The following is a 14,646-nucleotide window of genomic DNA, read 5'->3' as shown; positions in this document are numbered from 1 at the left end:
TCCTATATCTACACTCCATTATTCACTTTGACGAAAAAAGAAAAAGCATTTTCTGAAGCTTATGTGGCAGAATTTACTATATGAAAGTTTTAGGCCTGTCATTCATAAGTATCTGCTGCTATCTCCCATACTCTATCCCCTGCCCTATAGCCTTAGGACCACCTGGCCAGCCACAGCTACATGGAGCCATAGGATTCGAGTAAAGGAAGCCACCTCCTATCATGCTTAGCTCTCCACAAGTTTAGAAATTTGTAACACAGGGCCCAAGGTCATTGCGTATTAAGCCTGAGAATGGAAAAAGCGATAGGGTTACAACAAAACAAAAAAGACTATTATGGACTGAACATTTGTGTCACCCCAAAATTCATATGTTGAAATCTAATCCCCAAAGTGATGGTATTTGGACATGGAGCACTTTGGAGGTAATTAGGTCATGAGGGTGGAGCCTTCATGAATGGAATTAGTGCCCTTATAAGAAGAGGCCAGAGAGCTAAAACAGAGATTGTCAGAGCTGAGCAAAAAGAAAGACTCAACGATAAGCTGCCTTCAAGAAACACGCATTAAATTTAAAGACAGAAACATATTAAAAGTAAAATGTTGAAAATGTGTAAACCATGTTAACCTTAGTAAAATAGAGCTATAGTGACTAAATTAGAATCAGACAAAAGCAGACTTCAGAGCAGAGAATATTACCAGGGATAAAGAGGATTAATCCCTCTAGAGCTAACTTACTCTCTTTCCACTACGTGAGGATAAACAAGACATCAGTCATCTGTAACCCAGAAGAAGTACCTCACCAGAACAGAACCAGACCTTGCTGGCACCACAATCTCAGACTTCTAGCCTCAAGAACTGTGAGAAACAAATTCTGTTGTTGATAAGCCACCTAGTTTATGATATTTTGTTATAGCAGCCTTAGCTGACTAAGACAGAAACACTCTGGACAAATTGGTGGGAAAATAAGAACTTTGATTCATATTTCTAACTCCATATGAAAATTAACTCGACATGGATCACAGACCTAACATAAAACCTAAAACTTTAAGTATTCTATAAGTAAACATAAGAGAAAACTCTTGTGACCCTAGATCAGGCAAAGATTCCTTAGATATGACACCAAAAGAACAAAAACAAATAGAGAAGTTGAAGTTCATCAAAATTAAAAACTTCAACTTTTCAAAAGATACTGTTAGGAGAATGAAAAAGACAAGCCACATAGACTTTGAGAAAATATTTGCAAAGCATGTATCTGGTAAAGGAATTGTATCCAGAATATATAAAGAACTTTCAAAGCTCAATAATAAGAAAACAAAGGACTTAATACTCTAGTATTTAGATTTGCTTATCAGATATTTAACTTTGGGCAAGTAAAGAACATTCACTGAAAGACTAAAGTGAGACCATGCACTGTTGTTAAAAGAGGGCAGATAGAGGCAGGAGAGAGAAAGAGTCTGTACACAGAAAAGGATCTTGAGATGTTTCATGGTCAGATAGGAAAAATGTCCAAAGCAAATTGGCATATTTATCTTCACAGTAACTTCTAGGATCAGTCTTGACAACATGGAGCAAGTATAATGGAAGAATTTTGAAAATGGCCCAGAGCCTGATTTAAGACTTGGATAGTAAGATTGGATATTATGGCATAGATGCAAAAGGTTTTTGGAATTAAAAAGAGGAGAGGTATTCCAAGACAGAGTATATAGAGCACAGGGCAATTTTAAGTCATAGGTCACCAAACAGGTCCCTTTTTCCTGACTGAAATCACATTCCCACCCACAAACCTTGGGAGAGACCACCACATGAGGACCAGCTCAAGGGCTTGCCCATTACTCCCACCCACTGCCACCAACCACTGCGATCAGCAAGAGTGAGGTCACTTGTGAAATAGCATTAATAATAGCGGTTGTCTCAAAGACAAAATGAGATAACCAATGTAAAACACATAATATGATTCCTGGAACACCCAGAGCTCAATAAATATCGGCTATGCCTTCCCTTATCCCCGCTCCATAACTAAACAAAAGGCAAATTGCACTGTTGGCCCCAATTCAAAGCGTTTTAAAATTTAGAGCTCCTATTCTGAGCTGAGTCTCATTAAAGGCTCCTGGGTTGAGCACAGCAACTTCTTAAACAACTTGAGTCCAGATTTTGATGTTCCCATTGCCATACGTGGCAGGGAGTCAAAAAGCAGAATGGGAAGTGCCCCAGGTTCAAGAATCAAGTTGCCAGGCTCTGGAAAATATCAATAGGTAGACAGCTTTTATATTCTATCTAGTAACAGAAAACATTTATGCTCCCCCTCCTGCTTGCTGGGGGTCCTTCATTGGAGTATCCTTCTAGACCTTTCTTCTGTCCCCACCCATTCCTCCCCAGGGAAAGAAAAGTGAATTACCTGAGTGGTAAATTTGAAAGCAGGGCCTCTCAAGGCACGTGTACAGTTCAGCTGTTCTCTCATTCTGCTGTTTTTCAGAATGTCCACCACTGGGAAAGGCCTGTGGTGTTCAGTCACGGTTGTTGCTGAGTATTTTTAAGGTAAAGTATTAGGAAGCCCACATGATTCAAAATGTAAGCCACATTCCCCCAAACCAGCTTTACCACTAATAAGGGTGGTAATTTGTCTCTAGCTGCCTAATTCCAAGGTCTATCTCTCAGTTGGTTCTGGACTTCAGTGGGGAAGAAGAGTACCATTTATTAGGGTCCCTCAAAACCACCCACCCATCAACCCTCTCAGATTCATGCACACTCAAACACAGACAGATGCCAGAGACCTCATATGTTCAGTGGCATGAAGGTGGTCCCTCAACTTGCATTTTCCTACTTGTTCTGGGCCTCTCACACTGACACTGCCGCCATCCAACTTTCACACCATAATGAGTGCTAGGCACACAATGATGCTCTTTTTTGCCTTTCTCCTGGAGGGCAAGCACCACATATTATATTTCTTTTGTGTCTCCCATAGGATCTAGCACAGTTCTGAACATGCAGAACTCTGACAAAGAATCAGGAGGGGCTGGCCTACGGCTGAGTGGTTAAAGTTCCACATGCTGTGCTTCGGAGGCCCAGGTTCACGGTTAGGATCCCAAGTGCAGACCTACTCCACTCATCAGCCATGCTGTGGAGGCATCCCACATACAAAACAGAGGAATATTGGAATGGATTTTAGCTCAGGGCAAATCTTCCTCACTTAAAAAAAAAAAAAGAAGAAAATCAGGAGACCTGGGTTCAAGCCCCACTCTGCCCTTTCCTCGTCATGCAACTTCGTACGTGTCACTTCACCGGTTTTGATCACTATTTTCTTATCCTGTTTGTTCTTTGTAAGCGACATTAAGTTAGATGTAAAATGAGCAAGATGGTCCTTTCTTCAATGTGGTAAAAGTGAAACAACCAAGATCTCTAAACTTGTTTACATTTTTGGCGAACATAGCTCTACATTTTTCAGATGTACTTATGATGTCATCCCATTTAGAATGTAAATGGCAAGACTCCTACTATTTTCCCAAGAGGGCTCAAATAAAAGACTTGGAACCCAGGAATTCTCAGAAAATGATGCTTACTACCAAATTCCTACTACTAATTAATTGTGGTAGAAATTTTCTAGAATACGCCCACTGCTTTGCTATAGGATTTAACAAAATTTTATTATAGAATTACCAGGGCATTAAATGTAAAGCTATGCCATTCGTAGTTTTCTTAAGAAGGGGCTGGCAAAATATAGCCCACAGGCCAAATACAGCCCACTGCCTGTTTTGTAAATAAAGTTTTATTGGAACACAACCACTCTCATTTGTTTACATATTGCCTGTGGTTGCTTTTACGCTACAACAGCAGAGCTGAGTAGTTATGACAGAGACTATATGGTTGCAAAGCTTAAAATAGTTACTATCTGGCTTTTTACAGAAAAGGTTGCTGATTCCCATTCTAAAGAATCCTTCAGTTAATCAATCCAACAATGCCTCATGAATGTCCTTAACACATGATTAAGTGACCACAAGAATGTGGCTTATCCTGCCTGGTCTTTCTTCTCAATCTGTAAGAGGAGAGATTTGTGTAGATAGTTTCCATTGTGGCCATTAATCATTCTGGTTCTCAGTCAATGAGTGATTTCCTTTTGAGGTTTGATTACTTCTGAATATTTGAGACATCTGTACCTCCTATGAGATTGGAGAAACATTGGCAGGGCACACCAGGAGGCTCAAGTTCCAGTCCCCTCTTTGCCCCTAATTGGCTAAACCTCTTGGTGCTTTGCTTTTGTAAAATGAGAAGGCTGCACAGACAGGATGAAATTTCCTTAGGTCGGATAATTATGCTCCAGTGTGTGAAGTGGCTCGTGGAAGGCCACACTGGCTGCTATGAAAGCCCAAGGAATGGACTCATAGAGAAGGGACTCAGAGAAGGCTTCTGGGAGGAAGTGATGCCTAACCTGAGTCTTGAAAGATGGGAAGGAAGTCATGCTGCTGGAGAATGAAGTGACCAATAAAGCAAAAAGGTATCTTATTGAAGCCATCATTTTATTTGGCTGTTTAGGAAATATCATCTGTTTCAGCATCTACCCTAGGAAAGCTCTCTCAAAATTCAAACAGACTCTAATATGTGCCTTATACTCTGCTTCTGGAGGCACATCATGGAAGGTCACCCATGCCAGTAACTTTTCACAATATAGTCACCTTTTTTTTGAGAAGAGATTTCTTTTTCTTTTTCATCCAAATACCAAGTTCCCATCCAAGGCTTGAAAAAGACATCAGCTGCCACTGGCATAGGTCATGTGATGACTATTGCACAGAACACCAAGGCTTCTTGGGAAAATGAAGATTAATGAGAGAGTATGGGCAAAGGATCCTTCCAGGGCTGTAGTCAAGGTCAAGGAGAAGTGAGATAACTCTAACTTCAAACAACTTTGGCAGTGGGATTAGGCAACATGCTTATGCAGCAGTCATTTTCACAGGGCTAAACCATCCAAACATCCACAACAATAGATTCTGAAGGGAGGAGAATTATCTGAGTTGACTAGCCGTGCAATCTCAATAATTTCTAAGCAGTCACTAGCACTCCCACAATTCTAACTGCCTGTACTAATGTCAGAAGTAGAGTTCATTCATGCATTCAACAAATTTTAGTGAGTACCAACACTTTTCTGTATACTGTATACAACCATGGACAAATGAGACAAAAATCCTCGCCCTGTGAAACTTACATTCCAGTATGTCACCCTTGTATGGAGAAAAGTGCAGAGAGTTTTAACTTCTAACTAACGGGACATACGGCTATTCTGAACAGTCCCCAAGGGACATTGTGCAAAAGAGTCTAAGCCACCCCTGAGCCAGCCTTCTCCTGAGCCCTTGTCCCTCGATCTTACTCTCTGTGTCACAGCTATGCACTAGAGGGTGTAAAGCAAGACAGCCTGATGCTTTTCCCTTAATGTGCCCTCATTATCAAGCCAAATGACTCCTAAAGCCTCAGTGCAAAAATGCTCACAGCTTTTGAACCACTTCTGGGAATCTCGACTAAGAATACAGTCCTGACTTCTGAAAAGCATACAGGTGCAAAATTTCACATCACAGCCTCATTTAACCTAGCCCAAAATAAACAAATAGATAAGAAAGAAACAAGGGCAAATTAAATGTCCAACTATAATTAACAGATAGGTAAATTATTGTTTTTATGAGAGATGAAATAACAAGCAGCCATTAAGATGATTTTTATAAAGATTCTATGATAATGTGGGAAAATACTTATTATAAAATGTTAAGTAATCAAGTAAAACAAAAACCTATATATATATATTCAACATAATGAGCACGTGTAAAAATCTACTATGAAAAATAAAAGTATGATGGGAATGTTCTAAAACATTAACCATTTAATATACTTAGGCATTGAAATTGTGAGCATTTTTATCCTTTTTGTATTTGCCTTTTTTCTTTAATGAACATTTATTATTTTTATAATTAAGAAATAATCATTTTAAGCCTAAATATAGTTTTTAAAAGACAAGGATGAGGCAGTAAGAACAAGTATAAAACAGTTGATCCTGGTAGCAGAGTCTGCGATCTGGGTTCAAACTCCCTGGGTCTGAACCCTGGCTCCCCAGGCTACTGTGTGACCTTGAGCAAATCATTTAACCCTCTTCTTGCTCCAGTTTCCCACCCACAAAATGAGGGTGATAACAGTGCCCACCTAATGGCTCAGTATGAGAATGAGTAGATAATCCATCAACAGTGGTTAGCACAGAGCACTCACAATGATAACAGATCCAATACTCCAGTGGCCTCAACAAAAGAGTTCACACAAAGGGAAAGGCGGGCACACATCACATCTTCATGCCTCAGCGACAACTCACTCAGAGTTGTGTTTTCAGTGGGCAATTTCCCCTCAGGCAGAATCAATCTCCAAATCCTTTACTCCTATTTTCCATTTTCCCCAGGAGAAGATGGACAGTGTGTTGATACTCATTTTTATGGGCAATTACTTTGGCTTTCTTAATGTACTGATCATGATTTATTGTGCAAAGTACCTTTCGATTTTAAAAACAAGTCTAAAAATTATGTTAATAGGACTATCAGAAAACACTACTCATTATGTTAAAAGGAAATGACCTCGTGAAAATACTGTTTATGGTGCTGACAGTAGTTAACTCGAAGATAAAAGTAATTGTCTGACAGAATCATATTTTTTCGTGTAATGTCTGTTCCAAAAACATTGAAGTCAAAACCTATCTCCTGAACCCAACATCCTTCTTTCTGTTCAAAATTAAACCATCAAAATCTGAATAAAATAAAGTGGTTGTTAACTAGGCCTGCACCTTGTCCACAAAAGGCTTTTAGAAAATATTTGTGGAAAGGACATCCATTTCTGAAATTTTAGTTCTTATTGCTTGCCAATACTTATCTTTTCAAAAGACTGAGAGTTCAGTTAAGATTGCATAAATATTAAATCTTAACCAATAAAAAAGATCCAGAGTCTAAGAAGGGATTACAAGGAAAGACAGGTTACAATTCGTCCTTTACACCCCCTTCCTCTGCAATGGGCTCCTTTTCTCCTTTGAGAGAGACATTATGCCTTTCAGCTTCCAGAGGCATTCTTCACCCCAATTTCTAATCCAGATTTTCTTGATCTTTTGACCCTACAAATGCTCTACTCAAAATAAGGCTGTGATTCTGTTACATTCTTGATTTGGTTTGGCAGCCTTTCTCTATCCATAGACTCTGTTTTCTCCTTGCATGGAGCATCTGCCTGCTTAACGTGTCAAAAGGTCTTGAGCTGTGGAGTTTCACGGGCTTAGATTTGAATCTGGCTGGGCACCAGCTGTATCATCTCCATTCAGCCATTTAACCTTACTCAGCCTCAGGTTCTGTCTATAAAGGGGGCATGATAACTACATATCTCACAAGGTTACAATGGGGCTGGATGAGACGACAGATGCTAAATGACTGGGCGTGGTAGGCAACTCAATCATGTGTTCTTCCTTTCCCCTGTGAGACTGTTTTGGGGTTCGGCTGTCGTTCTAATCCTTAAGGCCCTTTTTTTTCCTGTCTTTCCTTCTCAGACCAGAAGGCAAGGTTCTTCTAAACTTGGGATTTTTAATTTAGAAGAACATTTGAACTCTAAATTAACTTCGACCCGTTTACATTTATGTCCCAGTGGAACTGGAAAGGTAGACGAGTTGGTGGTGGTCCCCTTGGGTGGGACCTGAGAAGAGGGGCTTTCACTCAGGCCGCTGGGTTCCCAGCACCTTCTCTTTCCCACCATCGAAGTCTGGGTCTGGCTCTGCCCACCGCCCTCAGACCCGAAAAGATTAAGTTGATCAGTCCTCCTGAGCGAGATTTCCTTCTGAAGGTGCCAACACAGACTCTCTCAAGATCCCAGAACCAGCCCGCCCCCACCTAACAAAGGAAAAGTGAAGGAAGAACTAGAAGGGCTGGGAGTGAGACGCCACAGGTGACGCTGGATCGAGCGGAGTTGGAGAGGGAACCGTCCGTCCAATAGCTCCACCCAACCTGACCAGTCCGGCTCGCTTCCTGCCCTGCTTGACCTCCTTCCCCGGAGCAGCCGGCGGATTTGGAGCTGGGAGAAGCGCGCGCGGCCGGGGGGAGTGAAGTCCGCGTCTGCCCCGCGACCGCTTCTCCACTCCCCTGCGTCCCGCCCGCAGTCCCGGCCCCGCCAGGCGTTCCCCGCGAGCTCTGCCGCGCGCTCCGGGCAGCCGCCCGCGCCCCCTCTGCGCTCCTCGGGGCGCGCGGCGCGCTGCGCTCTTGGACGCCGGGAGCCCGGCAGGGCGCTGCTCTCCGCGCCCGGGGGAGGGAAACGCTACCTGTGAAAGTAATGTGCGCAGAAGAGGCCCAGAAGCACAGTCGCAGGCTGGCCGAAGATAGAGCGAGGCTGCCGGGCGAGGATCCCCGCGGGCACCGCGAAGGAGGGCAGCTCCTGCAGGAACCAGGCGGCACGGGCGGGCAGGCGGATAGCCGCGGGCATCACGCTCTCCGAGTACTTCCCGTAGCCGGAGGGCTTCGCGAGGTACAGGACCAGCGCCCCCAGGGCGGCCAAAGTGGCGCTGCCTGCCAGCACCGGGCTCTGCTGGCAGTGAACGGGCATCGCGACGTGTTTCCCGCCGGTGGCCACCGCCTGCGCAGAGAAGAGGCGGCCCCCACGGTCCCTTTATGGAGCGCTAGACGCCACCCCGTGTCCGCCCCTTCGGCCTTGGCTCCCTCCCCTCTATCCTGCCTCCCACCTGGCGCAGTCAGCCCTGGCTTGCCTCAGCAGCGATGCCCCTTTCGCGGGGCTGGGGCTTCAGGGGCCTGCCAGAGTGGAGGGGTGGACGAAGGCTTTGGTGGGGCCAAAAAACGTTTCCCGGGGCCCCCAGGCCTTCGACTAGCCCATATTCGCGCCTCACCAGCGCGCCCGCCCTCTCCACCGCCTGCCGCAGGTCTCCCTTTTAGAATGCTCTTCGATGACTTGTTCCTCACCCGTCAACCTTTGATACTCCAACTGCTGGAACTAGACAATCAGGAGAGAAAACCAGAGGGACAATTTAGCCGGGGTCGTTCTCCCGCCCCAACACACTTTCTCTGTGGCATTGTGAGCAGCCCCCACACTCAGACCACCCCAGCCCAGGATTTGCCCAACCCCTCTGGTTCCCTACACTCCTTCACTCCCCGCCCGCTTCCAGTCAATGCTGCAGCCTTCCTTCGACCCTGGACCGGACATCCAGGCGCTTCTCGCGTCCTCCAGCCCCTTTGCATTGGGGCACCACGCTCCTTCGCCGCTTTCATCATCAGTGCCTCCTCTGCACCACTCTCTCCCAGGCAGGTACCAGCCTCTCCCGGGCTCTAATTACTCCACGGTTTCTCTCTGCATCCCTGGGTGCTCTCCTGGGCCGCCCGCCTCTGTTAAAGAGGCGCGTCCGCTGAGCGCGGGAGCGAAAGCACGGATTGCGGCCAGGAGTAGTGATCCTGTTGGTACCTCCTTGCTCTTCTCCTCCCAAGGACCCCAGGAGCTGGCCAGACTCAGGCTAAGGTCTAGGACTTCTGCCACGGGATGACCTCTCCTAGCTCCTAGAACGGGTGAATAGGGTTCCATATGGTGGTGCCATTGGAGATGCCAACTGCACTCTGAAAACCAGATGTGGTTCTTTCTGTCTTCCTTCTATTTGCCATCCTTCTCTCCTCCTTCACCCCCTCGTTCATTACCTATTTCCTCTTCCCTTCTAGCATTCAGTATCCAGACTTCCCCGGCTGCCCTTCTTCTATTTTGTGCCCCTTTTTCTCTCTACCTTCTTTCCTTGATCCGGCTTCCTCCCTCCATGTCAGCCTCCTCTTCCCACCTGCTGTTGACTTCACTCATCCATCTTCTTGTCCCACCTTCCTTGATAACTTTATCCCTATTAATTTTCTCCTCTGGTCACAATGTCAAGCTGCATCTCAGTCTTTCCCCTTCTCCCTCTCCCCTTTCTTGGGCGCTTTCTTCATCCCTCTTTCTTAGATCCAACTCATGGCCTCTCAAGAGCCCCACTCGGTATTTCCCCATCCACTCCTGCCCTGTCCTACTGGCTGTTCCAATGAAAGGCACTGTCCCAACTGCCCAGTTTACGGGTGTTTCCAGATACCTGGGACACGTGGTATAAGGTGATGCTTTAGTCCTATGGGGCACCCTCTGCTTACTGACCAAGAGTTATTGATCATCTCTCTGGTGGGTTAAAAATGAAGTAGTAATCATGTGCCAGTTTTCAATTGATCACCACTAGGAACCACCCATACTGGTTAAAGTACTTCCCATGGAGTAATCAGTTGTTGGCTCTCATGGCTCCCTGGAGCTGTTTTTGCGCTGGCTTTGTATTGCACATCTCGTCCCAGCTTTCTCAGTTACTACCTGCTAGTTGAGGACACCCAAATCTCGATCTCCAGCAAAGATCTGAGCTTCTGATCTGCATTTCCTCCCTGCTGGACAACTCCACTTGGATGTTCTTCAGAGACCTCAAATTCAACCCCACCCAAAATGAACCAATTTATCTTCCCCTTCACACTCCATCCACACTCGAATGCTCTCTGTGTCTTCCTGGTTGTTACCTCTTCTCTGTCCGCAATAGCCATAGCCTTCCTGGGAGGCTGGCTTGTAGACTCAGGAAATTATACCCTTCTGGATGCCATACAGTATCACGATAAGAAGCAGTATGACGTTTTAAACCCAACTCAATGGAATAACTTTTCTTTTAACGAAATTTCTCCCTCCTTTCTCCTAACTTTGCGCAACTTTGGTCCTCATTATCCTTTTCTGCTACTGTATTAGTTAGCTTTTGCTGCATTACAAACTGCCCTAAAAGTCAATTATCTTCAGTTTATGCATCTCTGAGCTAGCTGGGTATCAGCTGACCAAGGCTGGATTTGGCTGATCTTGACTGTGCTCAATCATTCATCTCTGGAGCAACTGAGAGCCCTGCTCCAGGCTGGATTTGGATAGAAATCCTTAGCTGAGGCAGCTCTATCCCACACGGCTCTTATCCTAAGATGAGTGAACTAGCCCAAGCATGTCTATATATAGTCTCAATAACAGAAACACAAATTTTAGTACAAGAAATATACCAGACCTCTTGAGGCTCAGGCCAAGAACTAGTACACTCTTACTTCCTATTCATTCTGTTGGCCAAATAAAGTCACATGGTGTATTCCAGCATCAGAGTGGGAGGGTATTGCAAAGTTACATGGCAAAGGACAGGGATACAGGGAGAGGTAGAGAATTGGAACCAATAATGTAACTGTTCTGTATTATATACATAAAGAAAGTGCCCAAATTGTAAATATACCACTTGATTGATTTGCACAAACTGAACACATTCTTGTAACAAGCACCTAGGTCAAGAAACAGATTATTCGCATACCAGAAGTTCCCTCATGCCTCCTTACTTCCTCTCCCAGAATAACCACTACTCTGACTTCTAATGCCATAATTAGTTATGTTTGCTTTTGAACTTTATATAAATATAATCATACAGTATTTACTCTGTGTGTGTTTTAATAGTGTTTTACCTGAGATTTGTTTTAATCAGGTATGCTGAGCCACACAGACATGGAAATGACTGTCATGAAGAAAGTTTATACTCACAGATCCCTAGAAATAGGAGGCACAGGATGCCACACAAGACCACACGCAGAAGAATCATGATGTCAGGAGACAGAGGGAGTGAGAGGAAAACGTAGACAAGAGCTTTTATTGTGGCTCCCACAGGGAGGAATAGATGAGGCAGTGTGAGCATGATTGGTTAGTTTGAATAATTGCAGTGAGCTCTTGGTTCTAGGGGCTATCTCCAGTTGTCTGGTACCTGGCTTTGTGGTGATTAGGGCAGAGGAATAGTGGTCCAGAGTATAAGAGTTTGATGTAAGAGAAGGTTGGGATCTGATTGGAGTGTGTGTTGGGGGGGAGGGGGTGAGAGAGAGAGAGAGAGAAATCACCTGTGAAATTCAGTAGCAATCCCAGGGTATGCTTAGGTGGTATAATAATCTATTTTTTGAGTGAAGGCTATCTGTCTAATGAAATGTTAAATCAATCCCCTATATGTATCAAGATGATTCATAAGTAATTTAACAAAGCTCAACCCTTTTTAAAGGAAGACAAATTCGGACAAGTAACAATGTACCTTCACAATGTCCAACGTCCCCAAAATTATTAGACATGTTGCATTGACTTCTGATATCAACTACTAGAGTTGAGCCAAACTTCACAGGTTTAGGACACAACCTGCACAAGACTGGCCTCACTTCCTACACTATCAAATTCAGGGGTCTCCAGACCACATACACTTCTGAGAAGCTGACTAAAATTTGGGGGTCCCCACTAACCCTTAGTGTTCAATAATTCACTAGAACAACTCATAGAGCTCAGGAAAGCACTATACTTATGATTGCAGTTTATTACAGCAAAAAAAAGATACAAATCAGACCCAACCAAAAGAAGAGATGAATAAGATAAGGTCTGGGAGTAGGGGTCCCAAACATTAAGTTTGCTTGTCTTTTCCCCATGGAGTCAGGATCCACTACCTTCTCAGCACATCAGTGTGTGACCATATGCAGTGCACTGACCACCAAGAAAGCTCACCCAAGCTTCAGTGTCCAGAGCTTTTATTAAGGTTTCATTATGTAAGCATGATTGACTCAATCATTGGCCATGTGATTGAACTCTTTCTCCAGCCCCCGTCTGCTCCCCAGAGGTCAGGATGCTATCATGTGGCTTAAAGCCCCACCCTCTAATTACATAGCTGGTATTTCTGGCATAGCCAGCCCCCATTCTGAGTCATCTAGTTGGTATAAACTATCAGGGCCTCCTTGAACAGCAAAGATACTTCTTTCACTCAGGAAATTCCAAGAATTTAAAGGCTACTTCTGAGGAACTGGGGACAATACCAGGCAAATTCTTTATCCCAAGTGTTTAGAGACTATCCCCAAAGGACCCAGGACAAAGAGCAGACCTATCTTTGGGTAAAGTTAATTATTCCCTACACACTTGTCAAGAAGCCAAAAAATGTGACACATAATCAAGAGGAAAATCAATCAACATAAACAGACATAGAAATGACAGAAATGATGGGTTAACAGGCAAATACTATAGAATATCTATTTTAAGCATACTCAACATGTTTAAGGATTTTTTTAATGAACATAATGAGATAAACGGAAGATATAAGAATGGAACTTCTAACCGTGAAAAAAGCTTGAAATGAAAAATTTGCTGGATATGATTAACAATAGATTAGACACTTCACAGAAAATATTGGTAAATTTGAAGACATAGTAACAAAAAATATCTAAGAGAAAGCATGCAGAGAAAAAAGAAACTGAGAGGTAGAGAGGAGGAGGGGAAAGAATGACAACTCAATGACCTGTGTGACAATATCAAAAAGTCTAAGATATATGTAATAGAATCCCAGAAAAAGAAGGAAGGAGGACAGAAAACAAAATTGAAGAAATAATGTTTGGAAACTTTCCAAATTTGATGAGAACGCCACCTTACAGATCCAGGAAACTGGATAAACCCCAAGCAAGATGAACACATACACACAAATCACAGAAAAGTATATCATAATCAAATTGCTGAGAACCAGTAATAAATGGGAAAAATCTTAAAAGCAAACAGAAAAAAAAAGACACAGAGGAACAAAGGTAATAAGTACAACAGATTTCACAGAAACTATGCAAGCCAGAAGACAATAGAACAAAATATTTTAAATGCTGGAAGAAAAAGTTTTTCAGCCAAGAATTACATATCCAATAAAAATACCCTTCAAAAATGAAGGTGAAGGTATTATCTTCCAGACATGATGGACTAAGATTCTGCCAAACACAAACACAAACACAAACACACACACACACACACACACACACACACACACACACACACTGCAGAGTGCAATGATAAACCCTGGGAGGAAAAAACCTACCTGAAGTTACTGGAGAATGAAAAGCAGCAGATAGATATTGATAAGGAGTTCATGTTCACATGGAGGTGGGACATGGACAGCTATAGGCATAAGTTCCTTTTTCTGAGATTTTTAGCCTTGGCTAAGTGCAGTCTGAATAGTTCTCACAACAGCAGCAGAGACACATGTGAAAAAAAACCCTACCATATTCCTGAAAAGGAAAGAGCCAGAGAGAAGAATCCTCAAGTTCTGTCTACCAACATCTCTGACTCCTGAACAGCACACATGCAGAACAGACTCAAGGCAGCTTATCTCAAGACAAAAGCTCTGAAGAGAAATACAAGAAAAAAAGTTTGAAGTTCAACCCCAGCCAAGGAAATTACCAGCTAAAACAAAGGAAACAATAATCATGAGAGAAAAATAATACAACCCATAATCTCTACAACTTAATATTCATAAGGTCCAGGAGACAATCCAAAATTACCTAACATAGGAAGGATAAATGAAATGAAATACATTCTCAAGAGAAACAAAAATCAATCAAGTCCAATATTAATATGAACCAAACTTTAGAATTATCAGACAAGAATTTTAAATTGGCTATTAAAATTGTATTAGTTTTCTAGGGCTGCTATGACAAAATGTCACAAACTGGATGGCTTAAACAATAGAAATTTATTGTCTCTCAGTTCTAGAGGCTAGAAGTCCAAGAACAAGTTGTCAGCAGGGTTAGTTCCTCTGAGGGCCGT

The 14,646-nt window shown here is 43.3% G+C and overlaps 1 protein-coding gene across 3 annotated transcripts in view; it reads right to left on the bottom strand.

Moving 5' to 3' along the window:
* SRD5A2 (steroid 5 alpha-reductase 2) overlaps positions 1-8,619 on the bottom strand; it is a 48,259-nt gene extending 39,640 nt beyond the window's left edge. The window contains exon 1 of one of the 3 annotated variants that reach the window (XM_070574155.1): positions 8,306-8,619. In XM_070574155.1, the coding sequence (XP_070430256.1) occupies positions 8,306-8,586 (281 nt within the window). In that variant the 5' untranslated portion in view covers positions 8,587-8,619. The remainder of the gene's footprint in view (positions 1-8,305) is intronic. The other 2 variants (XM_008536396.2, XM_070574154.1) reach the window with 2 other exon arrangements.
* Positions 8,620-14,646: the final 6,027 nt, after the last annotated feature.

This window comes from Equus przewalskii, chromosome 14 (genome assembly GCF_037783145.1).
Source record: "Equus przewalskii isolate Varuska chromosome 14, EquPr2, whole genome shotgun sequence".
NCBI lineage: Eukaryota > Metazoa > Chordata > Mammalia > Perissodactyla > Equidae > Equus > Equus przewalskii.
This window is presented reverse-complemented; position numbering and strand designations above follow the sequence as displayed.